Source organism: Lampris incognitus, chromosome 2 (assembly GCF_029633865.1).
Source record: "Lampris incognitus isolate fLamInc1 chromosome 2, fLamInc1.hap2, whole genome shotgun sequence".
In the NCBI taxonomy this organism is placed as follows: Eukaryota; Metazoa; Chordata; class Actinopteri; order Lampriformes; family Lampridae; genus Lampris; species Lampris incognitus.
In genome coordinates, this window is record NC_079212.1 from 27,146,275 (window position 1) to 27,172,841 (window position 26,567).

Here is a 26,567-nt window from a genome sequence, read left to right on the forward strand (position 1 = left end):
AAGCGCCATACTACGCAGAGCACATTTAATCTTGAGAACCTACTGATCTCTCCAGAGAGGCCTTGGTCCCTACAGCTTCATTATTTTTTCCATCGTCTGCCTGGCCATACTGGTCTACATCTGGCTGGTGGTCCCCGAGACCAAGAGCAAGACCTTCCTGGAGGTCAACCAGATTTTCATGAAGAAGAACAAAGTGGAGATCAAGCTGGGTGATGGGGATTGGCCACTGAAAGGAAGTAAAGAGGATGTAATAAGGGTCAGTGTCTTGTGAAGAAAAATGAGTGCATTCAGAGGAGAGGAAGCTTCCCCTTTCGCAGGGCGTTGCTCCATAATAGACTGGATACATAAAATAATTTCTCCAAACCTTTTTTTATTATTATTATACATCTCTGTATGGACTTGCAATCTACAGTTAATGCCACTAGAGTAAGTAAGTACACCTTAAGTAAATGTAAGTAAACATAAACTAGAGTAAGTAAGTAAACCTTAGGTTAAGTCTTCAAGTCAATAACTGAACCAACACAGTGCTTGTAGATATTTATTAATGACACAAACATGTGAATGCAATACAGGCCTGACGCTGTGATGGATAATGTTGATTTGCTTTTGTGCAAAAAACTACTGCTGTGTCAAAGATATTTGTTATCAATAATTTCATGAGCAGGGTCTTGTTACCACTATCAGCACTGACATTTTGGTAATGATATTTTAACTTTATTCTTATAGCACTTGTCGCATACAAGCAAAAGTGCTTCAAACATTAAAAGAAAATACAAAAAAAAGAATAAATACAGCAGATGTAATTCAACTGAAGAGAAAAACAGCAAGAAAAAAACAATGCATAAGACAAAAATGAGCCAAAATCTAGCCTAAAAAAAGTAAGATTTTCATTTGGTCTTAAAAGAGGACACATGATAGTATAAGGTATAGATTATTCGACAACTATGAAACCACTGAATCATATAATGGCATTTCAAAGCTCACAGAACCAGCGAAGGTATAAGGAGTCTTCAGGGACACCTGTAATCATTCTCCAGTTGCACCCCTCCATACAGGCTGAGCGGGGAGGCGCCCCAGCTGAGCACATTACCTATCACAGTGCTGTTCCTGTCACATGACATCTGTTCATGAATCTCCGCCGTGCTTAACACATAGTCCCACACATTGACGTCGGTCATCTTACCCACAAAGGCGTCCGAGTCAGAGATGCCCAGAAAGCCATCCTGGTCCTTGCCCAGGATGAACACGCCCCCAGGGTTCAGCGAATACCCACCTTTCAGGTACTGCTCCTCCCCTACCACACCATTGATCCAGAGTTCCGCCTCTCCTTTGTGGGATGACCAGGTGATGCAGTAGTTTGTCCAGTCATGAGACTGGAACTTGTGAGGCAGGTTGACAAATTCATTGCCGATCCAGAGCCCCACTTCATAACCAATGGTGATCATCAGCTCATTGTCGATGCCAGCACTGGAGTAGGAGAGGACAGTGTGGATACCGCCAGGCTGAGGCCGGACATGCATGCAGACAGTGAAGGAGTGAAGATTCATAGGGTGATCAAGGCGGACCAGGGCGTAGCTGCCTGCATTCCTCTCTGGGAAGTTGAGAACCAGTTTTGACAAAGCCTGAGGTCCTAAGGAAGACAAGAAAGCTGAGGTTGAGACTGTAGAGCAAGAGAACATGACATTCCCTCTTGATACATACACATTTACAAATTAGTGTAAGGTAGCTCTCAAACAGGAATATTAATGCCAACCAACCACTCACCATTCCTGGAGGTCCTAGAGTCCTGAATTCCATCTAAAGTGGACAAAAAAAACGAAAAACCACATTCAACCATTCAATAAAGTACTACATATCCATTGTTTATAGAAAACAATAGATCTGCAAATATGAAATAAAACAATACCTGTAGTTTCGTTTAACATTCAGCGATCTGTTGCAAAGTTTAGGGTGAGATATAACAGCGCACTGCTTTGTTTTGTTTTTTTTGGGGGGGGGGTTCCCCATTTTCTTCTCCCCAACTGTACTTGGCCAATTATCCCACTCTTCCGAGTGGTCGCTGCTCCACCCCCTCTGCTGATCCAGGGAGGGCTGGAGACTACCGCATCTCGTCCGATACATGGAGTCACTAGCCACTTCTTTTCCCCCCCGACAGTGAGGAGTTTCACCAGGGGGACGTAGCGCATGGGAGGATCATGCTATTCCCCCCAGTACCCCCGGACAGGCGCCCTGACCGACCAGAGGAGGCGCTAGTGCAGTGACCAGGACACATACCCATATCCAGCTTCCCACCCACAGACACGGCCAATTGTGTCTGTAGGGACACCCGACCAAGCCGGAGGTAACACGGGGATTCGAACCGGTGATCCCTATATTGGTAGGCACTGGAATACCGGTACCCCACCCAGATGCCCTAACAGCACACTCCTGTTTAAAATGTATTTTTCCCCATCAGACTTTATCAAACTCTCATTTCTTTATACTCACCGGACTGAATGTGTTTTCCAACAGACGCTATCAAACTCTCTATCCTTAGGAGCTTGGATTCAATTTCATCTTGCCGACAAAATGCTGAACAGATAGAGGGGGAAAAAAAATTGTATCTGAATTACTGATTTGAAAATAATGTTATAAAAAGCAGGAAACACACATGCCAGTGTAACAAGACTCTTGTTCAATCCCGAGGTGTATCAACTGCAATTGCTTTTTTAAGAGCTACATACTTCCTTTCCCAAGGCGTGGTAGAAATGAAGACTCTACAATGCGGTCATTGAGTGGCTGCGCCATCCGGTAGTCATTCCACAGGGTCTTGTTGTCAATGTCCATCAGGGTACTCTCCAACTTCCTGATCTAAACATGAGGAGATCAGATAAGATGCGAATCATTCAACACTGCAACATCATCAGCATAGGGCTGTTATTTTTCTGGTAAGTCTCTGTTCCCTTAAATTTTCTGCAAGTGCGCAAAAGCAGTAACAGTTGACAGATTAGACAGCAGGTTGATGGATGGAGTTCTTACCAGAAGAGCACATTTGTCAGGTAGCATCTAACATTGAGATTCACAGTAGATTTTCCATATGAAAAGTGCCATTCAAAAACACTAAGTAATTATTTTTGAGAAATGCCAAATCAAAGTTGGCAAGCAGTCTTCATAAAATTTTAATGATTTTGTTGTCTAAATGTTAAGAGTTTATAAGCAAATGACTTAAGAAAGCTAATAATTTAAACAGTTACCCATAAAGGCTTTGCACTCCTGTCAACAATAATTTTGAAAACACTTGCCACTTTTCTTAAACAGTTGTTTTACAAGACTCTTATTATAATGATATATATTGATACAATAATAGTCTTCTGTACCTGGTTGTGGGAGAGAGTGATGGGTGTATCGAATACAGTCCAGAGGATGCTCTCATAGCAAGGAGGAGTGGTGAGGGAGCCCTGATATCTGAAGAAATGGTTGAGGTTCTCAGGGAGCATTGAGCGCACATTGATGTTGGATATATTTATTGCCTGACCTGTAAGGATAATATTAAAAAAAAAAAGTTAAACCGTGTGGACCACAGAAACCTGTTATATCCACTGGCTCCAGAGCCACACGCACACCCTTCTGGCCTAGGACTGAATTCTGACGGAAATTTTCCAGATGGGAAAGACTCCAGCTTTCCAGTGTTCTAAATAAATTAAGTACATATGAATAAAGAGTCAGGTAAGTGGCCTGCCCACGGTCCTTCAGAAGACTTGTTAGACTGAAAAAGCAACTGCAAATACTACTTCCACAACTTCAGCAGTCAATTCCAGCCCAGCAGCGTAACTCACCTGCATACTTGACTCTGGCCAAGTTGGAGATGAAATCACTGTAATAGGTGTTTTCAAAATGCCCATCCTGGAAATGTGATGAGACAATGTCAAACAACATCAAGTTGAACTGCTCTCTCACATTATTTAAGGCGAGAGCATTGCATTACTCTATTTCACTGCCATTGTTGGGGATACATTGATCAGTATAGTGAACAGGCATTAAAGATTAACTAGACACCAGACCATTTTAGTAAGTCTGCTGCCATTTACAGGTTGAACACCATGTAAAGGTTAAAATAATGTCAGGTTGGTCTTGGTACTGTGTGATGTAAGCATAGCAGGATAAACACAGCTGCAGCTAATAACATTAATGGGTCTGTTGAATGTAGGTGTGCAAAAGAACTGGCATGGATATTACTATTGACAACTTACAACATTTTGCATAAATGTGTATTGTATGTGTATATTCTATTTTTATGTATTTATCTGTTCTAGTGTAAAGTGCACTGCGTTGTATTTTTACGTACAAAATATGCTATATGCGTTAATTTTTGTCTATTGAAAGATTTGATCGATCCATTGATTGATCGATAACCTTTAACTCAACTGTAGGGTTTCAACTGACATCCCAGTAAACCAGAAGCCCTCACTGAACTATCTTTTGGGCAGAAACACATCAGTGCCTCTGAGCCACATTACACTGTTATCAAGGTGGATTCCTATCACAATACCCCACAACAATGACCTCTCACAGTAGAGTGCCACCCATGACTGTAGACATTCCTCTGGGACCAAAGACTTGTTCAATAAGAAACCGCACTGTAACAATAGAGCCTGCTACTGGCATGGGTAACTGATACTGCTATGGTACCATACACTGGACCAGATCATTTAGCAACTGGTCCATTTCTACCACAAAGGTTTTGTGTCATTTGTGAGGTTATATTGTTAATATTTTGAACAATGATAGCCGTAATGGTCAGACATCCGAAATAGCTTTACCTTCTCTAGATGTTAAAGTGGCAGTAGACGTGTTTGCTTTCACTTACCATTATGAAGTAAATGTTGATTGCACAGTGTAATGGCTACAGAATAATAACACCATCGGCTTTTAGATTGGTCCCCTATAAGTCTCGCTTTCACTATGCAATTCTGGCTGCCACCGGGTACAATCTCGTGGGAAAATGAAGGCTCCATTTATGGCATAAACAAAGTGCATCAACCAGTGTGCAACCAAAATAGGAAGATGATAGTGCTTTCGTTTCTCCCGGTAGCTATGCCCAGTAGCGGGATTGGCAGATGGTGGAATAACCAAAGGTAGAGTGGAAACTCTACCCAGCATGAGAAAAAGAACCCCGTTGATGGATGAGGCAAAGAAGGTAAAGAGGGAGAGTGATAGAAACAGAGGTAAAACAAGAGTGAGCCTTGGACGGGCATTCACTCAATGGAGAGCGCTCCGGTGTTGTATTGAACTGTTTCCTGTCGAGATCTGTTTCCCCCTAGCCAGAAGAAAGCATTCTCATAGAAAAAGTTTCACTATCGGTTGAGGTTAGGTTAATCAAGCGTCCCGGTGTTGTGTCGAACACTGGGTCGAGGGAAAATGATCTCGATGGGGAAGCAAAGTTTGATACAACACCAGGGACTTGAGAGGGTTCCATACCAACATTCAGTTGACATTCTTTCTACTGTATCAGTAAGTAACACAACCTGCCTACTTAAAAAATACTACCGGATGCTTTACTCCATCTTCATCATAGCACTGAAATTGAGGTTTCTAGTTCAAGTCGGGATTCTTACAGTTGTTTCTTGCTTTGGACAGTAGCCAGGCTGCTAATAAACAGAAAGCGATCTGGTTGTCTTTGCAACAGTGGTGCAAACAAAAATAATACCACTTGGAAAAACTAAATGTTGTCTACAGCTGCTTTAAACCATTGATTGGTTAAGAAAAAAAACAGACAGCATGCAAATGGGTACAACATGAAAATAAAACAAAATTAAAGTGGCATACTCTACCTCATAGAAAAATGCAAGTACTGCCAGCCCATCAGGTTTATCTCTGGCTTCAATAAAGCTCTTGTACTTTCCAGAATTGTAATGGACAACATGGAGCTGAAAGGCAGGGAGGAAATTGAATTCAAGTTAGCTGCCAAACTTTATCCACTCAACTGCTTTTCATTTAACTTAAAACCAAGTCTTTGGAGAGAGGCAGAACATCTACTAGCAGTACAAAAGCTGGTCAAATTTCACCTGCATTCAAACTTTTACTAAAGTGGGGATGGGATGGGTGGGAGCAAGAAGTGAGCTCATTTATTTAATAGTTCTCTTTGTTTTGTGCAGGAAAACGGTTGTACAATACAGAGGCAATACATGAAACATTAAAAAGGAAAATAGGTACTAGATTATTGTGTTATCTGGTAGGATGAATTTTGGTTCTTTGTTAGCGGAATGAATTAAGGTAGCTGATTTCAACAAGAATATCCCCATCTAATGTCATGAACAGTGGCATATACTCAGAGTAAAACTAAAACATTTTAATGCAGAGGAAGATGTCTGCATCATAATTTGTCAGACTGTCACCTCTGCACTGTTGTACCAGCAATGGGGTGTAGCAAAACGATTATATCCATATGTTGATAAAGGTCCTAAGATGCTATTTTCTAGCCAACCTCTGCCATGTAACGGATGCCGTCTAATGTGTGCTCTGCCCCACTGGCCTCCAGGTCCCAGCCACCCCAATGGAGGTGCATCTGGACTGCAGTGTAACGACCAGGGAGCCCCTTGGTGATCACCATAGTGGGAGGCAGGTTAATTTGCACTGATAAAAAAAGGAAGATAATAAATGAGTAAGTAAAAGGTCTGCATCTAATTTGATTTTTGCACAAAGTACACAACTTCAGAGTCAGACACACTCATCACTATGATATCTGAGGTTTTTCATACCAGAGTGCCCATTGTTGAACATGAGGAAATTCCCTCTCTGGGCATCATATCCACTCAGCTCCAGCTGCAACATGCGAGGATTATGGCGGACGTTCCGCCGTTGGATGTCAATAGGTGACTGTTTCTTCCCACCACATGCGGGATATTTCATCGGCCAATGGACTTGATCCAAGGCCCCCTCTATATCCAGTGTGAGGAAAAAGAAATTGAACAAATTATGAGCAAGAAAAGTAAACACTGTAAGGCAGTTGTTGGTGCCCGTCTGGCTCCAACAACCATGCCACGTTCAAAGTCACTTAAATCACCTTTCTTCCCCATTCTGATGCTCGGTTTGAACTGCAGCAGATCGTCTTGACCATGTCTACATGCCTAAATGCATTGAGTTGCTGCCATGTGATTGGCTGATTAGAAATTTGCGTTAACGAGCAGTTGGACAGGTGTGCCTAATAAAGTGGCCGGTGAATGTAGAGTACACTCGTTCATTATGCAACTGTGCTGTTTATAAGGGTGGGGATACCCGCAGTCAGTTTAGACTGATATAGACGAGTGATGAAACGTTTCTCCCAATAAACGTTGTGTCTAGATGAACTGATTCAACTTTCTGTGAATCAGACAGGTAATTAAAATGTTCTAAAAGAAAGAAGTAAGATCAAACTTCAATTAAATCATTGTTTACAGGGTTTGTTAGCAATCTTTTCTTTTGCCCAATTGGAAGTCACTGTCAACTTGGAGAAAAACATCTCATTGTGATTCACTCGTCAGTGTTCGCCAGCGGGAATTTGGTTTGTGGTATTAGTTCTGGATTATATGGACTGGATTTATCAAACATAAAAGGCTTCCTGATTTAGAAATGCACATCAATGATTCATAAAAAATGCAACTTGATTGATACCTACACATTTCTGTGACACTACCTCTACTCTTTTCTTCTTGTCAATTGTAATCAGGTTATGCATTACCACTCATCTGCAGGTAAGAGGTACAGCTGCCATACTTTAACCCATATCATAGGCTCTGTTACATCAGGACACTGAATATGACAAGTAGCCTACTTTTACTTTTAATACAGTAAAGTACTTATATACATTTTGCTTTAATAGAAATGTCTGACTACCTCTTCCAAGACTGATGCAAGGTATTAAAACACGTCGTGCACCACTTCAGTCATGCAGCCACAAGTTGGATCACGAAGTGACCCAACTATTTCTCACCACTCTGTGCGCGTCCACGACACCCCCGGTGCAGGCTAACTAAAGTTTGACCAGTTGTGCCACGTATTTCGTCAACATAACACTTCAATATCAAAAGGAGACAAATGTCCCACGGAACATCACGATGTACAGTAAGAAACATGGGTAGTTTGTAGTCAACGAAAATAACGCGCCACAATGTATCCGGATAGATTGCTTGAGTTTTTCTTTTTCTTTTTCTTTTTTTTTTACCGAAAAATAAAGTAAACGGAAGAAAAAAACCCAACATTTATCATACTGCACACATTTTTTTCTTCTTCTTCTCCAGGATAATCGTTCGTTTACCGGGCAGAAGTTGACCTGATGTATATCATTAAGATCGGTTCTCGTTGCGCATGCATTGCCGATGACAAATGAAGAAGAAGAAATATTGATAACACGTACGTGCTTGTTAAAAAGCCTTACCTCTATAGGTCCAGTGTATGCCGTCGTGCGGCAATTCTGCAACAGCAACAGTGATGAGAAGGAGGTGGAGAGAAGCGGCGAGGAGCTCCATTGTAATGGGACTCCCTGTACGCACGGCTTGTAGAGAGACTCTGCGCTTCCCTCGCTGCCGTCTCATGTGAAAGGAGGTGTTGAAACTTGGGCTGACAACGCCCTCGGGCCAAGCTCTTCCCAGCTACTCTGTGTTGCAAGATTAAAAACCGTAATCACAAATCGATGATGTAAACATTTATGCGTTGTTTTTTTTTTTTTAACCACACAGGAAAAGCTTACCTCATTCCCCCCCCCCCCCGCCATACGCTCTCCCTTGCCTTTCTTGGATGTGGAGGTGTGTGAGGTTGAGATGGCCCGATGCAGAGGTATACACTGATGAGCCAAAACATTATGACCACCTGCCTCCTAATGTGCTGTTGTCCGTTGGTCCTCCGTGTGCTGCCAAAACAGCACCGACCCACCGAGGCATGGACTCTACAAGACCCCTGAAGGTGTCCTGTGGTATCTGGCACCAAAACATTAGTTGTAAATCCTTCAAGTTCTGTAAATTACGAGGTGGTACCTCCATGGATCAGACTTGTCGGTCCAGCACAACCCACAGATCCTCAATCCGATTGAGATTGGAGAATTTGAAAGCCAGGGCAACATCTTGAACTCTTCATCATGTTCCTCAAACCATCTCCAAACAATGTGTGCACGGAGGCAGGGCGCATTGTCCTGCTGAAAGAGGCCACTGCCATCAGGGAATATTGCCATGAAGGTGTGTACCTGGTCTGCAACGATGTTAATGTAGGTGGCACGTGTCAAATTGATGTCCACATGAATGGCTGGACCCAGGGTTTCCCAGCAGAACATTGCCCAGAGTATCACAGTCCCTCCACTGGCTTGCCGTCTTCCCACAGTGCATCCTCGTGACATCACGTCCCCAGGTAAACAGCACACACATCCATGTGATCTAAAAGAAAGCAGGCATCACTGGACCTGGCAACCTTCTTCCACTGCTTCAAGGTCCAGTTCTGACACTCACATGCCCATTGTAGGCACTTTTGATGGTGGACAGGGGTCATCATGGACACTCTGACTGGTCTGCGGCTACACAGCCCCACATGCAGCAGGGTGCGATGCGCTGTGTGTTGTGACACATTCCTCCCATAACCATCATTAAAACTTTCTGTGACTTGTGCCACAGTAGTCCTTGTGTTGGTTCAGACCAGACGGGATAGCCTTCGTTGCCCTCACCCATTGATGAGCCTTTGGCGCCCAACACCCTGTTTCCAGTTTGTGGTTTGTCCCTCGGCCCACAGTCAATAGGTACTCACTATTGCTAACTGAGAGCAGCCCACAAGCCTTGCCATTTCAGAAATGCTCTGTCCCAGTCGTCTGGCCATAACAATTTGGCCCTTGTCAAAGTCACTCAGATCTTTACTCTTGCCTATTTCTCCTGCATTCAACACATTGACTATGAGAACTGATTGTTTGTTTACTATCTAATCTACCCAGACCTTGATATGTGCCCTTGTGTGGAGATCATCAGTGTTAGTTGGTTCACCTGTGAGTGATAATGTTTTGGCTCATCAGTGTATGTTGCTATTGAGATTACCCTATAATAATAGTAATAATAATAACAAAATCCGAACTCAATGCATCCAACCGAATGGAAGCCATCAACACCCTGGCTACACCAGTCGTAACTTACAGCTTCAACATCATCGACCGGAAACTAGAAGAGACAGAAAAACAAGAAAAATACTCACCTTAGAGAGGATGCACCACCCAAAATCCGATGTGGATAGATTGTACCTCCCCAGAAACGAGGGTGGCAGGGGTCTAATCCAACTGGAAACTGCCTACAAAACAACAACAACAGGCCTAGATAGATACTTACCTTAACCCCAAAAATGACCCCTTCTCATGATTGCTAGAGAGCATGAAAAACAAAACAAAAAGTACTTCGTAGCTAACCAAGCCGCAATGTTCAGAAGAGAGCTCAACCTCCCTGAAACACTGCAACCTGAAAATGAAGCTCCAACCATCCACACCCGAAAAGTCAAACAAAAAGCCAAGTGTCACGCCCAAGAACAAATGAAACAAAAAATGGGAAGGGAAACAAATCCATGGGCAATACCCAAAAAGAGTAGGTGAGACCAACATATGACCAACCAATGGCTCAAAGTAGCTGGGCTGAAATTCCAAACAGAGGGCTTTATCATCGCTGCCCAAGACCAGGCCATCAAGACCAGTTATTACCGGAGCAAAATCTTCAAAGATGGCACAGACCCAGCATGCAGGATGTGTGGTCAATTCCAGGAAACCATTGACCATATCGTGGCAGGGTGCCCTGAGCTGGCTAAAACTGAATACCTACAAAGACACAACAAGGCCGCCACATACCTGCACTGGAACATCTGCAACGAATTCAGCATCAACACAAAAGAAAAATGGTACGAGTACGAGCCCCAAACAGTAACTGAAAAAGACGACATCACAATCTTATGGGACATGCCAATACAGACAAATCGTGAGATAAAGGCCAACAGACCAGACATCATCATCAAGAACAAAAAAGAAAAAAGCTGCCTACTCATCGACATGTCCATCCCGACTGAAAGGAGCACCTCAGTAAACATAACTGAAAAACTGTCGAAATATAAAGACCTTGAAATCGAGATTGAACGAATGTGGGGAATGAAAACCACAACAATACCAGTAGTGATAGGAACTCTGGGACTTGTAAAAAAAAAAAGGGATGGAGAGATACACCCAACGGATCCCGGGTAACATCAGAAAACAAGAACTATAGAAGATCGCACTACTTGGAACATCTCATATCCTAAGAGAGGCACTATCCATCAAATAGACTTCTACCTCATTCTAACCCTAGGCCCAAGGAATGGGCCTGGTTATTATGTTGTATTATGGCATGAAGCTAAAGGAAATTTGTATAACGATATTAATAATAATAATAATAAATAATAGTAATAATTATAATCATAATCCTCATAGAATAATGAATATCAGTCACATCAATTTGTGGGATATGTCCACTCTTACCAGTGTCATTTGGTGTGAATGTAGACTATTTATGTGCTTTTTTATGTTTTTTGGTAAATTTTCATCTTATCTAATCAGTGAAATGTTAATAATGAGTGTTGGGTTATAGATTACTGGTAATATAGTTTAGATTCTGTGATTATTCAAACCATATTGGACAGTTTCTGTATGGAACTAAAGAATTTGTTACACAATTTTAGGTTTCAGTTGGCTGTCTTAAACTGTGTTTCCACCAACTTGCCCACAGAACAGATGTAAATCTTGCTTTTGTGTATCTTCAGCTTCATTATATCCCCACTTTCTCAATAGAGCGTGCTTAGTCACTGGTGATCAGGAAGTCCAAAGGGTTTATCTCTTAAAACTGGAAAGTCTGATGCAAGTGCAGTCATGTAATTCTGTCACTCCTACTAATACTGGAAGGGGAGAAGCCCAGCTGAAAGACTCATTCTGACGCTGCAGATGGTTGATGGTGAAAACAACCCTGAGCAAATAATAACCTAAATGGGTATTGAAATAGATATTCAGATAATTAAAGAATAACAGGTATCACCTGCTGAAATGCACAAGTCACAACTCGTCGCTCACCCTACTGCAAATGCCAGAATCCTTTTTGGTGTGTGTGTGTGTGTGTGTGTGTGTGTGTGTGTGTGTGTGTGTGTGTGTCTCTGCATGTGTGAGGACCCACAAGCAAAGAACTGATTAAATTACAACCATCATAATTTAACCAGACATTCTTTCCTTCACGATTCCTCCAGGCTCGAATGACTACTTGCCTTTGGGTCTGTAAACTTTTAGAATATATTAGTTTTGTTTTGGCCGTAAAAACACTAATGGAGCTCTTTAGTTTCAGCAAGTCCAGCTGGTGCACACAACACTGACCTGTGTGAGTGATGTGATGATGTTTTGTGAATGAGTAATGTGTTCCAGAAGGCATGGATTTGATCCCCTTTGGCTCCCAGCTTGCATACTCTAGCACCTAGAAGTGAATGGTATGTATTTTCCTCATCTCTAAATCACTAGGTTTGCATTTACCCTCAGGGAAAATCACAGTTTTTAAAGTCTTGGAGCGTTTCGTGGTGTAATTGAACCAGACAACAACCAGCCTAGTAATTTAAAACCTGTATACATGGGGAGCTTTGCATACGTCATCCAGCTTGAGGTTGCGTACATTACCCTGCAATATTAGTGAGACCTTTCGGACAGCTGACACAAGAAACATTTTTGAAAACACTTTGATGAATGCAGGTATAAGAGAAAACTGATGCTTCGAACATCATTAGAATTACGTTCTTCCATGAATAAAATGAGAATTTTGGAGAATTATTTGTATTTTTCAGGATTTTTTTTAACAATTATTTTGAATGTGGATTAAACTGCATTATGAAATGGATCATTGTCTTAATGGCTGACAGCATTATTGCAAAAACCCTAGGCGTGCTGTTTGGTCAGATTTAACGCATTATAGTTGCCAATCAGGTTTCTGAGACGCATGCATATCTTGATCCTTTAAGAGGCATCACCACACCTTGGCAGTCACCTTCTGCGGTCCAATGGATCAAAATGGAAAATTTTTCAAGATGTTAACAAAAAGTTAGCTATGTTTATCTCAGAATGATATGGACTATATGGGTGAGAATGGAAATGTCAACATTTTTGGGGCTTTGTTGGAGCAAAACACACCCAAATTCGTAACGCCTCCCCTGGATGTAAAGCTTCAGCTGTATCTTCTATAGTTGGAGTTTAATCTGTAATCCCCCTCTCTCAAGGACAAATATTTTAGGGAAGCATTTTGCAAAATATAATATGCCGGCTGATGGTCTTAAGCAAATTTACCCGATACGTGTCACAATACTTAGAAATTTCAACAGTTCAGCGTGCAGTTCTCAAAGGCTAACAGAGTAAATAATATCTGAACCTAAGCGAGAGGTCCCACAGCAAGACCATTGAAAAGCATAGCTTGCCACTGCTGCATGACAGAGTAAATATTTCTACAGCACATTCCTTTCTGACTAAAACTATTATCTTGCCATATTTGAGCTGTTTAAAATTTTTAAGCCTTTTGGATCACTGTTTTTTTTTTTTTTTTTTTTTAATGTTGTCTTTTTCCCCTCTTGATGTTGGTGAAACAGGTCATGGGTATAGTTCCTACATCGTCATACCAGATACATGTTGCAAACTTAGTTTTACCTGAACTTGACCCTGTCCTAAGCTTTTACAGATTGAATGACATCGGTAACGTAATTTATATGATTTAGTGAAATATTCATGATGAACTCATGTCCAGGAATAGACTCGCATGCATTGCATTTCGCTGATTTCAGCAGCAGATGGCGAACTTGGTTCTCTAAGAGCCAAACAATGAACGTCGTCTCAAGGTCACTGCGTCAAGCTAGCAACTCTCATCTGTATGGCAAAGCCGTTTTACACATCTGTGGTGGTGCTGCCGCTGCTGCTGCAATACATGTCCGGAAATAATGAAATGTTAGATGTCAGGGAAAACCCACAGTTCACCAACAGTCATTTTGTGACCCATCCTTTGTCTACGGAAATAAGGGTGGCACAATAAACCCATGATTAACCCAGGCGACTTGTGCAAGTATTTTGCCGAATAAAAGTGAGAATGCATTTCTTTGGACCTATGCGTTCTGCGCAAACGTCATTGCCCAGTTGTGGGTCGATTAGTTTTCATCTGCAATGGAAAAAACGTGAGCTAAAATGTTAGGCTGTGATTATACGTGAGTAAATATTAATGTATTTCGACTCAAAAAGAGACAGGGTTTTGTGATTGTACCCCACGCCTCTCATCGTGACGTTTATTCAGGGTGTGAATGGGGGAAAGTCATCGTCAGAGAAAAAAAAACGTGACCACAGCCGGCATGTGACCAGTAATGGACCACTGCATTGGCGATGCCAGTGTGCCAGCCTGCACGTACTCAAATCGCCGTGTCACTGCTAGCTCCTTTCTCCCCCTCCTCCTCCCCATTGAAGAGTTTAATGAGCACATGCCACATCATCCCCAAAAACCATTTTCAGCATGCTTACTCCGGGGAATAAAACATATAAAAGTGGTGATGCCCCTAGTAATTTCGCAGCCTCTTGACGAGCCAAGGCGCACTTACACCAAATGCACTTGCCACGACACACACTCCCTGCCGGCTATGATATGACTACTATTTATGATGCCAGCGGGCACTTTATTTGAATTTACTTGTCTGCTTAAAGTGCTGCGTCTCTAGCTCGTCGCTTTAGATAAAACGGGTCTGTCGGAGGGGTGAAGGTGGACCGTGGACTGCCTGTTTGAACATCGCGTCTCGCTCCTCCGCGGAGGCACCGCGACGCTACTGGCGACGTACGTGCGAGAGCCCGCTTCCGCACTGTTAAATGAGCAGACGATGATGATGACTCTTATAGCGTCAGTCCCCCTCGGCCAATGGAGAAAGCCCTCGCTGCCGCTTCTTCCTGTCTCCGTCCGCATATGATCGTGGCCGCGCATCACCACCGCCTTCTCTGCCTTCCCGCACGAGAGCGAGCGCTACCCCTGCACACAGTTAGGCCAGGAAAGGTAAGCACTTGTACTGTAATATAATATTAGATCTTTAATTATTTTATGTAACTCAGCAAAGCAACAACTGTAAGGATTCAGTTCGGTAATTATGATTTACTTCAGGACTGGCTTTTCTTCATTTGCGAAATTTGCACATGTCCCCCCATCTTCCGCAATGACCTCTCCGTGTTTAATCCTTGCATCGAGATCGTGTTATTTGTTCGATACACCGTCTTTTGGGTGGGAACGTTATAACACGACGCGATGGTTGTGGTTTGCTGTCGAGGAGACTCGTCTATTTTTAAACGCGGCCGTCAGCTGGCGAGCTGTCACTCCATTTGGAAGTGTGGCGTATGAGGAGAGGGCGTCAAGTTGCAGCCTCACTGGAACGTAGTGTATTCCAACTTCGATAGATAGCTTTCACTGGTCTCTGTATACTGATGTACTGTACTATTGCGATATCTAAGTGGCTCAGATTTATCTTGTAATCCACGATGAAGTGGCCATGTGGAGGTGTGACAAGGAAATAGAATGGGGAAGTCCATTGCGTTGGCTAGTAAATGTTTCGCCTGCATTGGCTAATATTGTTGCATGTAAGCAGTGATTTCAATGAATTGGTAGACTTAAAGGTGTGTTGCTATCGCAGCTTCCTTAAACCAAAGATTTGATTTACTCGTGTTAATCAAGTGTTAATATGAACATAGAGAAACAAGTTATCGCAACCCCCACATATAGCCAAACAGCTCGCCAAGTGAACATAAAACGAGCGTATTTGATTCCCAGTCAATCTAACATCACGCTGTAATTATTTATTTAGCTGCCATATTGAGGCATTAACTTAGTTATGTTACCCAAGGTTTGGGATCACCATGGTTTGTATGACACAAACGGTTAATAGATCCACAATGCACTGGATGATATTCACAACATAATGGTATTGTTGCCTCACGTTGTTCTCTATGCCACCATTATTGTGGCGTTCAAGCCCTTGGCTTAGTTGAACTGTAAACATTGATGGATAGTTGTTTTGTCAGCTTAGGAAGAGAGTCTGTGTATATTCAGACTTTGGCCCCTAACTGTTATAGCCAGTGGCAAGTTTCCACACAGACATTTAAGGGCAGAGGATTTTCCATTGGTTCAGCAGGGCATGATGGAGTTGTGCTCTCTATCTTGGGAGGCTAAAGTCCAGTTCATTCATGCATTTAGAAATTGTCAGAAGAGCAAGTCAGGGCATTCAGATAAAACAACATGAAAATATATTGTGCAGCAGGTGTCATATGGGCCATACCCAGGCTGACTTAACACCCCCCCTCCCTCCCGACCCTTGCTATTGCCTGGAATTTGGAGAGATAACACAGGCCACCCTGAGATAAGACCACTACCCTTGCCACTACATATCAATAGAATGACAAAGAGACAAAACCAAGTCAAATATGTCTCAAATGCCTCACTTATTATTACTTTTTGTCACTTATTATCACCTTTGTTGCATATCATTTTCTGCTTTATTCTACTTTTGATAACTCCACTGCTATCAGCTCAGTTTTGTTAAGATTAAGCATACACTTATGAGAGTAAACCTTGTTGCATTCTTTGTTACATGAGCCACGCCTTGTTGGGATTAATACCTCTGCCATGCTGACCAGGTAACATCAGTTTAGTGGATTTGCACAGCAGCACAGTTGATACTTTAGTTTAGTAACAGAGTCCACGGTATGTTTTTGTTTTAAGCTTAGTTTATATACCCATTTTTCAATCAGCAACATCGAGTCTAGATTTTGTGCAGCGCATCCTCGAGTATCCCAAATTTTGCCAACTCACTGTCTGTTATGTTATAACGCACTGTCACCTGTGCATGTCTGCCAAGTCTGTAGCACTGCAGCAAAATATCTGATCCTTTTCTGCTCCTCCATAGATCCAGAACTATGTCCATCCTGAAGATCCACGCCCGCGAGATTTTCGACTCCCGTGGCAACCCCACAGTGGAGGTTGACCTGTACACCAAGAAAGGTATGGCTTGGCTGGTGTGTGTGTGTGTGTGTGTGTGTGGTGTGTGTCTGCATGTTATGACTGACATTTTAATGTTCAAATAATTACAAATGTCTTAAAGTCTGAACTATTGTGAACACTTTTCTATTCTTGTAAGGGTTAAGGAATGAAGAATTAAGTTTTACAAGTGTGAGACATTAGCTTTTGCAAAACTTTGGGTGTTAAATGAAACCAAGGGGAACATTCCATTAAGTTCCCCTGAGTTGCATCAGTATGTGTGTGATACTATTTTTGAATGATTAAGAGTTTAGGCAAAGGATGATTCAATAGAGCCTTCACATAAATTATTTCCCTGCGCTGCACATGTAACATCATCATATGGATGGTATAGTGACTTGGGTTGGGGTTCGGTAATGGGAACAGTTTTGGAAACGGTTCAGAGTTGATCAAATTTCTGGATTCGATAAGCTCAGTTAAAAAAAAAATCTCTTATTGAACCTTTTTCCCCCCATATGTGGATCTTTGTTCTACAACTGCCATCGGTTGCTGTGACATATTAAAACCACATATTACAGTAAAAAGGTAATTAAATTTTTACTGTGAATTCGATAGGTGATGGTGAAAGGTCTGCGTCTCTTCACTGTAGACTCCTCATGGTTTAGGTATGATGACTATTTTTGCATGAGGTTAAGTGCGTCCGTGCAATGTTTGGGGTTTGTGATGTAGTGCCCAAACATGAGTGAATCAAAAATATATATTTTTTAAATAATTCATCAAAAACATTCAATAGGAAATTTGAATGGATTTGGATTCGATAAGCAGATTCAATACTGGTTTCGTTTCAGATTCCATAAAATGCTATCAAATCCCAAATTCTAATAGTGACATGCAGTTTCAACATAATGAAAGGACACTGAAGTTGTTATGGCCTTCCAGCAGGGCGAAGCCCGTGTTCCCTCTTGGCTCCCTGTCAGATCCTGGGTGTGTGAAAATAGCTCCTGTAATAGCACACTGGTATTATAGCACTCAGATATTGTTGGGATTCCTGTCTAGGCACACAGATGGCACATACAGTAGGCAGGACTACTCTAGCATTATGAGTTTGATGCCATGATATTGGGTACAGTCTGGATATGGCATGTAGCTAAATGAAGTCCATACCTGCTTTCCCCTCAATGCATGGGGAACTGGATATGAACTTGCTGTTGAGAATCAGGCTGTGGCAAAAAGCCTTTCAGCCCTTCACTGTTGGATAAAATGGATATGAGCAAGCCTGAAATTGATTTTATTTAATCAACTAATGGGCAACAACAGAGATTGGTTTTTCCATAGCCCATCGAAGCCAAGCTTTTTAGTTGTTCTGCTCTGTGGACTTAAACAAAAGAACAGCTCAACTCAGTGTAATGGCCTGAGAATGTTAATGATCTACACTGAATGACCGAAGACATGCTAGGAAGGGGAGGACAGGGGAATCATTCTGAATATGTTTCAATGGTCATAAATACCGTTTGAAATGGGTGTACTCCATTCAATAGACCTTCCATGTTTTACTAGTGGATTAGCTGCTGGGTGTTGCAACTTGCAACATGCACTCAAATAGCAATTTAATGCTTTTTTTTTAATGAGATCCAAGCCATTTGTAGACAACCAGACCTTGTTCTAGAATTTCTCTCTGCATAGAGTAAAGGGGAGTGTGCAGCACTCAAAGCAAGTCAGGAAGACTTAATGTGTTTCAGCATGTTACATAACTAGCTTGCCTCTCAACTATACTAAAAGACCTGATGCTCTTTGTTACTATGGTCTATTTTCAGATACTAGAAATGTGGTGAGATGACAGTTATGGTAACTATTAAAGCCACTGAATAGTAAATTAGTTACAAAAAAATTGAAATGAATTTGAATTCTATTTATTAAAAAAAATTACTGATGCATTGCATGTCAATAATTGCTCTGATTAAGGACCAAACCTATTGTGGAACTTGTTGTTATATATATATATATATATATATATATATATATATATATATATATATATATATATATATATATATATATATATACACTACCGTTCAAAAGTTTGGGATCACCCAAACAATTTTGTGTTTTCCATGAAAAGTCACACTTATTCACCACCATATGTTGTGAAATGAATAGAAAATAGAGTCAAGACATTGACAAGGTTAGAAATAATGATTTGTATTTGAAATAAGATTTTTTTTACATCAAACTTTGCTTTCGTCAAAGAATCCTCCATTTGCAGCAATTACAGCATTGCAGACCTTTGGCATTCTAGCTGTTAATTTGTTGAGGTAATCTGGAGAAATTGCACCCCACGCTTCCAGAAGCAGCTCCCACAAGTTGGATTGGTTGGATGGGCACTTCTTTGAGCAGATTGAGTTTCTGGAGCATCACATTTGTGGGGTCAATTAAACGCTCAAAATGGCCAGAAAAAGAGAACTTTCATCTGAAACTCGACAGTCTATTCTTGTTCTTAGAAATGAAGGCTATTCCATGCGAGAAATTGCTAAGAAATTGAAGATTTCCTACACCGGTGTGTACTACTCCCTTCAGAGGACAGCACAAACAGGCTCTAACCAGAGTAGAAAAAGAAGTGGGAGGCCGCGTTGCACAACTGAGCAAGAAGATAAGTACATTAGAGTCTCTAGTTTGAGAAACAGACGCCTCACAGGTCCCCAACTGGCATCTTCATTAAATAGTACCTGTTAGAGCCTGTTTGTGCTGTCCTCTGAAGGGAGTAGTACACACCGGTGTAGGAAATCTTCAATTTCTTAGCAATTTCTCGCATGGAATAGCCTTCATTTCTAAGAACAAGAATAGACTGTCGAGTTTCAGATGAAAGTTCTCTTTTTCTGGCCATTTTGAGCGTTTAATTGACCCCACAAATGTGATGCTCCAGAAACTCAATCTGCTCAAAGAAGTGCCCATCCAACCAATCCAACTTGTGGGAGCTGCTTCTGGAAGCGTGGGGTGCAATTTCTCCAGATTACCTCAACAAATTAACAGCTAGAATGCCAAAGGTCTGCAATGCTGTAATTGCTGCAAATGGAGGATTCTTTGACGAAAGCAAAGTTTGATGTAAAAAAATCTTATTTCAAATACAAATCATTATTTCTAACCTTGTCAATGTCTTGACTCTATTTTCTATTCATTTCACAACATATGGTGGTGAATAAGTGTGACTTTTCATGGAAAACACAAAATTGTTTGGGTGATCCCAAACTTTTGAACGGTAGTGTATATATATATATATATATATAAAATATGCAGCATAATCTATATACATGGCACTAGGTCTCAGTTTATGTACTCTGTGAAGGCTGGCAGCATCTGAGAGTTGCAGGTAGGCTGATGTCTTGATGCAGATGATTTGGTAACCCTGAATCCATGGCCCAGATAAATGCCGAGTCCTCCTGGCTAAGCCTTAAATCCCCTCAGTGCATGGTTCACACCATGGCTTCCAGTCCAGTGAACAAACAGAATGGATTTTGCACATCCCCAATTTCTCCCCTCATGGTGGAATTCAAATTGGTCAGCCTCTTACATGTGGGTGTGCCAAGTCATCCTTTCCACAGATCTACTGCACATGCTCAGTGAGCAGCTTGTCTCCTCCTATTACATCACAGTACGATGCGGCACAGTCTGTGACCTGTTCTGTCCTTTTTTCTTCCCCCTTCCCCCTCCTTTTCTGGCTCTTGCGCTCTCTGTCTCGTTCACTTCCTCTCTATCTCACTCTTGCTTCCCACTCTTTTTCAGATGGGACAGAGAAAAGTATTTACAGTATGAGGGCAAGCCACTCACTAATTGAATGGCAACCTATAGTGACTTTTACTTTCTCTGGTTTCCTAAATACTTAGCAACAGTTACTGCACAAATGGTTTTATTGTAGGGCAGTCTTCCATCGAACTTCACAGTCCATTCAGTTATTATGAAATCAGATTTCAAAAGAATGGAGTAACTCTTGTCACAAAAAAATTGAAATGTCAAGGTCAACATTGTTTCACCATTTACTTAAGTTTTAAGGTAACATTGGTTTTGGAAGTGACACAAGATCGTCTCTGTTTCTCAGGTCTGTTCAGAGCTGCTGTTCCCAGCGGTGCCTCCACTGGCATCTATGAGGCTTTGGAACTGCGTGACAATGACAAGACACGCTACATGGGCAAAGGTAGGAAGAACTACCCTGCTGATTTCCTCCCCAGATGTCCTAGTTACCTGTATTTTTCTGTAAACTTGTATTATAAGGGACATATGTCCTGACTTCGTGTTTCTAGATCACTTATGTGGAGACTCTCGGACATTCTCTGTGTGCTCACCCCTTTTTTCTTCACTTCTGCTCCCTCTATCTTTCCTCCTCCTCTGTCAGGGGTGAAAAGGGCTGTTAAATATGTAAATGAGTTCTTGGCCCCAGCTTTGTGTAACCAGGTAAAGTGTGTGGAATCGCAGAAACGAGAGAGGCACTCTCTTTAACGCGCTACTGTGTCCGACAGCATGAGCAGTGAGGTTTGCTTTTGAAAACTAACCTCAGCAGGCACAACCAGGCGATCACAGATCTGTAGAGGGGGGGAAAAAACAAAAAAAACAAAAACAAACATGAAACAAATAGCAGTTTAAGATTGTTGTATTGTTGATACCCCAAGTACCATGATCACTAATATAGTAGTAGCACATCATCTGTCAATATGGTTGCTTGTTTCACATAGCCCTGGGTGAATTAATCTGTGATTGTCTGTCATGCCTGCTCTGCATGTTCTGTTGGGTTTTTTTCCCCTGGGTCAGTGATGGTGTGCTTGTCCCTTGCAGGTGTCTCAAAAGCTGTTGAGCATATCAATAAAACTATTGCACCAGCACTGATTAGCCAGGTAGGACCATTTATTGTTTGACTAATGTGACTGTGTGCTCATCTCAAAGGCCTTAAAAATGTACACAGAATTACATCGAGGAAGGAATACGTTTTTTTTTTGTGCCTTGGAATAATGGTCATTAGCAGCTAATCCAGATGATAGGGTAAGATGTGTAAAATGAAAGTAAGCCTTAAAAAGCTGTTTTGTCTTTCTGTATGTGAGCATTTTATATTAAGTCAATCAGTGTTACTTGAATTTATAAGTCATGAAGATGACATGTCCGAGGTGTCTTGAATAACATACTGCACCACACTGAGATGCTGTGAATACTGTAACACCATTGGAGTGTGCTCTTTTGAACTAACCAGTGAATATTAAGCCTTTAAGTTCCATTCGCTCTTTGTTTTCTTTAAACTCTAAAAAAAATGTGCCCTGTTTTCTCTTACTTAGAATGTGAATGTCCTGGAGCAGGAGAAGGTTGACAAGCTGATGTTGGACATGGATGGCACAGAGAACAAGTGTAAGCTGCTGCTTTCATGTATATCTCACAGTAGTAGGAGTCAGCGAAGTGAGATGTTAGCATTTTGAACCTCAAAGCTAAGATGACAGGCCCGTATTCTTCTTTGTTAAGATGAGGACAGAATTTTAGGGGTAAAAGTTTAGAGTTTAGAACAGTTGCTGTATTTGAAGAGTGCACTTCCAGTTTGAGTTTGCACCATTGGGGGGAAAAAAGTGACAACTAATCTCACAATATAATTGTCAGCATAAAATTTCAATTTACCATTGGTAATTATTGGTGAATAGCAGGTGATAGTACTTCAAATGTTTTAAATGATACCGAATGAAGAGCATAAGATTATACATTTTTATTATATACGCATATATAAAATGGAAATGTATTGCCTTGGAATATGGCATTTTGGAACACTTCAATTTCAAATTTTTGAAAGAACGATGCTTCCCAAAATATACAGAAATTTGTATTTGCCCTCCTGCAGCTAAGTTTGGTGCTAACGCCATCCTGGGGGTGTCCCTGGCTGTGTGCAAGGCTGGTGCTGCAGAGAAGGGCGTGCCCCTCTACCGCCACATTGCAGACCTCGCTGGCCATCCCGAAGTCATCCTCCCTGTTCCCGTGAGTACACCCTTTACACTTACCATAGCAATTCTGCTCACTTCTGGACTCCAGTCACAGAATTTAAACTAGAATGCTATGCGCCAAAGCCGTTGACTGAAAAAGAATTGAAATATCAATTTGCATTGGGGGCAACGAACCCATAATGAAGTGTAAATCACCAAGAAGAACCATGATGTGTGCCAAAGTTTCTATCAGGATGAATTTCAGAATCTCTCTTCTCACCTTCAGGCTTTTAATGTCATCAACGGTGGCTCCCATGCTGGCAACAAATTGGCTATGCAGGAGTTCATGATCCTGCCCGTGGGAGCCAGCAGCTTCAAGGAGGCCATGCGCATTGGTGCCGAGGTCTACCACAACCTGAAGAATGTGATCAAGGAGAAGTATGGAAAGGATGCCACCAACGTGGGAGACGAGGGCGGCTTCGCACCAAACATCCTGGAGAACAAAGAGGGTAAGAAGAGAGTCAGCATGACTCAGCATGAATCGGCATAATCATCTCGACTGGTTAAAAATAAGAGCCTGGCCCAAGCCAGCAGAACGGAGCTCCCACTGAAACTTTTCAGACAGTAATATTTCAGTGGTCTGTGTTTGAGGAATGAGTTGAGATTTTAATCGAGATTTTAATGGTTTTGTGACACTATTAAGTCCCAAAGTGCATGCCTTGTCCAGCTAAAAGAGTATCCTTATAACAATACATTCCTCTACTTCCCAGGGAAGTAGTTTACTTTTGAACACCCCCTCCCCCTGCCCACTCCCACCCACCCACAGATCCTTAAGAGTGCTGAGCCCCCTTTTGACCCTAGTTCTATGCTGCTCAAGCCAGGAATGTCACTCCTCGGTCAGCAGATGGTTTCCCAATTAAGGCTTCAACTCGGTACTGAATAATGCATTGAATGGCTGCTACTGAGTCCACTGCACACTGTCTCGGTGATAGATCTGGGTGCTATATGGTAAATACGTCAGTGGACCTCAGGCTTTAGTGAGGACTTTTGCGGAGACTTTACATCTATCTATCTATCTATCTATCTATCTATCTATCTATCTATCTATCTATCTATCTATCTATCTATCTATCTATCTATCTATCTATCTATCTATCTATCTATCTATCTATCTATCTATCTATCTATCTATCTATCTATTACATACATAGTATATTGCTGTAGACGGATATCTACTATATACTACCCTATATGTACTGCTCTTCATCATATTTGTGGATTTCTGTCTGCTTTCAGCTCTTGAGCTGTTGAAGAATGCCATCGCCAAGGCCGGCTACACTGACAAGATTGTCATCGGCATGGATGTGGCTGCCTCTGAGTTCTACAAGGATGGCAAATATGACCTGGACTTCAAGTCTCCTGATGACCCCAGCCGTTACATTACCCCTGACCAGCTGGCTGACCTCTACAGGAGCTTCGTAAAGGATTACCCAGGTGGGTTGTCACACACACACACACACACACACACACACACATATACACACACACACACACACCTCATTACAGCCCAGAGACTAGTCCTGCTAAGATGTCTAGCTTCCAAAATACTATGGGGAATCTTTTGGTAGGGAGGAGGATAGGCAGATCCCGAGGTCTACTTTTTAAAAGGGAACGAGAGACTCATTAAGCCATATCTGTGTCAGTAGTCTAACGAAGGATAGAATCAAAATAAAATGAGTGTTTTGGGATTCTGTAGGGTTTTGGGACTTGATAAGCGCTTTGTTAGTAGAAGCAATGTTTTAAAAATGGAAAACTGATCATTTGAGTTTGAAATGCTGCATAATGTATACAGTATAATATCTAAATAACTCTAACAATAACATATCTGCAAAATGGCTGAAGAAAGAGTCTAGCCAAGCTACTAAAATAACTTGAATGAATACTCCTATCCATCCTCTAATTTAAGATCAGGTAAATCATACCTAAGCCATAATATGCTATGCATTTGTCTTTGGACTCTCCCCTACATTACAGCTTTTAGAATAAGCGGCTCATCCTACCTGTCCTATATTGACTGATTGCGTTGGTTATTGCATTAAAAGGCTGTAAACACTACCCCCTCCGTCTTCTCTTTCCAGTGGTGTCAATAGAGGACCCCTTTGACCAGGACGACTGGGCAGCGTGGTCCAAATTCACAGCCAGCACCAGCATCCAGGTGGTGGGGGACGACCTTACAGTCACCAACCCCAAGCGCATCGCCAAAGGTGTGGCTGAAAAGGCCTGCAACTGTCTTCTGCTCAAGGTCAACCAGATTGGCTCCGTCATGGAGTCCCTGAAGGCGTGAGTGTACTGGCTGATGAGTGGCTGCCATTTTTGGCTCAAACACAGTGATTGTACTCACTAACAACAGTCTAGCATGCACAATATGTAGCTAACGGGCTTGTGTACATTTTCCAGCTGCAAGATGGCTCAGAGCAATGGCTGGGGTGTGATGGTCAGTCATCGCTCTGGAGAGACTGAGGACACCTTTATTGCTGACCTGGTGGTTGGACTCTGCACTGGGCAGGTAAATCCTCACAGGTGACTCTAGAGAAAAGGACGTTTTGTCTTGCCTGATCTCTATGTTCAGAAAATAGCTGTAAGCTTTTTTTTCTTTTTTTTTTGGATCCAAAATATTGCAGACTCCATTATAGTTTTTGAGATGATAAACTTGCTTGTGTATGGTGTTTACTTCCTTCCACAGATAAAGACTGGAGCACCTTGCCGATCTGAGCGCCTGGCCAAGTACAACCAGCTGCTCAGGTGAGTCCAATGAGAAAACAAACACTAAATGCTGACATGAAATCATCATCAGGTTTGATGATGATGTCCCTTCAGAAGCGTGATACCTTGCCATCAGACTACTGAAACAAATATAGCTTTTGCATCAATGACTCATTTTCCAAAAGGAGATTGCATATTGCAGTGTTTCAGGTGTGCCAGCTGCTAGGAGTACAAACCTTGTCAAGTTAACAAACTGTGATGACTGTCCCTCAGGATTGAAGAGGAGCTTGGCGCCAAGGCCCGCTTCGCTGGCCAGAACTTCAGACACCCCATCTGAGCTGGTCCTCCTCCTTGGGCCTCTATGTTTTCATCGTGCATAAATAATCCTCACACTTCTATGCCATGCTAGGTTGCCTGCTCTGTTCAGAGAGAAGACGGAACACCATTGAAATCTAAGGTCCAAGTCTGTGGCCTGTGGCCCAGAAATCTATGTCCTGCTGCACCACAGCGTAGCTCATCCACCAACTATGCTTTGGCTCTTGAATAGTACTGGTCCTTTTGTTTGTGTTTGTGTCAATGTGTGAGAGTACTTTGTTTTGCTTCTTAGTGAGTTGTAGTGATACCTGGTTGTCTCTCGAATTTCAACAAAGAGCTACTGTAAGTTTAGTACAGTCATGCCTTGAGCAATGACAAGAGTATGTGCAATGTGTATGTCGAAGGAGTTCTAGTGTTACTGTAAGCATTGGCACAAATAAGTAATAAAAGATTATTTGAAACTCGGTGTCCTTCTATTCTAAAGGTGTGCAGATTAGCGTAGAACAAGAATATACAGTTTGTAATTCATTGCAATTTCTTTTCT

At 41.9% G+C, this 26,567-nt stretch overlaps 2 protein-coding genes across 4 annotated transcripts; one reads left to right on the forward strand and one right to left on the reverse strand.

Annotated features, from left to right (window-relative positions):
* Positions 1-362: 362 nt before the first annotated feature.
* Positions 363-8,569, reverse strand: ca6 (carbonic anhydrase VI). Of its 2 annotated transcripts, XM_056274142.1 has the most exons (10): positions 8,393-8,569; positions 6,738-6,917; positions 6,464-6,612; positions 5,811-5,906; positions 3,816-3,882; positions 3,357-3,514; positions 2,724-2,850; positions 2,488-2,571; positions 1,765-1,797; positions 363-1,630 (listed from the first exon to the last, which is right to left on the reverse strand). In XM_056274142.1, exons 1-10 carry the CDS (start codon positions 8,547-8,549, stop codon positions 1,011-1,013), a joined length of 1,671 nt encoding a protein of 556 aa, XP_056130117.1. In that variant the 5' UTR covers positions 8,550-8,569; the 3' UTR covers positions 363-1,010. The 2 variants fall into 2 exon arrangements, with proteins under 2 accessions (XP_056130117.1, XP_056130118.1); XM_056274143.1 differs by lacking the exon at positions 6,464-6,612.
* Positions 8,570-14,763: 6,194 nt separating this feature from the next.
* eno1a (enolase 1a, (alpha)) lies at positions 14,764-26,484 on the forward strand. Of its 2 annotated transcripts, XM_056299067.1 has the most exons (12): positions 14,764-15,038; positions 16,936-17,030; positions 21,097-21,192; positions 21,828-21,886; positions 22,319-22,388; positions 22,867-23,000; positions 23,232-23,454; positions 24,242-24,439; positions 25,084-25,285; positions 25,403-25,511; positions 25,689-25,747; positions 25,982-26,484. In XM_056299067.1, the coding sequence occupies exons 2-12, from the start codon at positions 16,946-16,948 to the stop codon at positions 26,043-26,045; spliced, it is 1,299 nt and encodes a 432-aa protein (XP_056155042.1). In that variant the 5' UTR covers positions 14,764-15,038; positions 16,936-16,945; the 3' UTR covers positions 26,046-26,484. The 2 variants fall into 2 exon arrangements, with proteins under 2 accessions (XP_056155042.1, XP_056155050.1); XM_056299075.1 differs by lacking the exons at positions 14,764-15,038; positions 21,828-21,886 and having other exon boundaries at positions 17,006-17,030.
* The last annotated feature ends 83 nt before the right edge of the window (positions 26,485-26,567 follow it).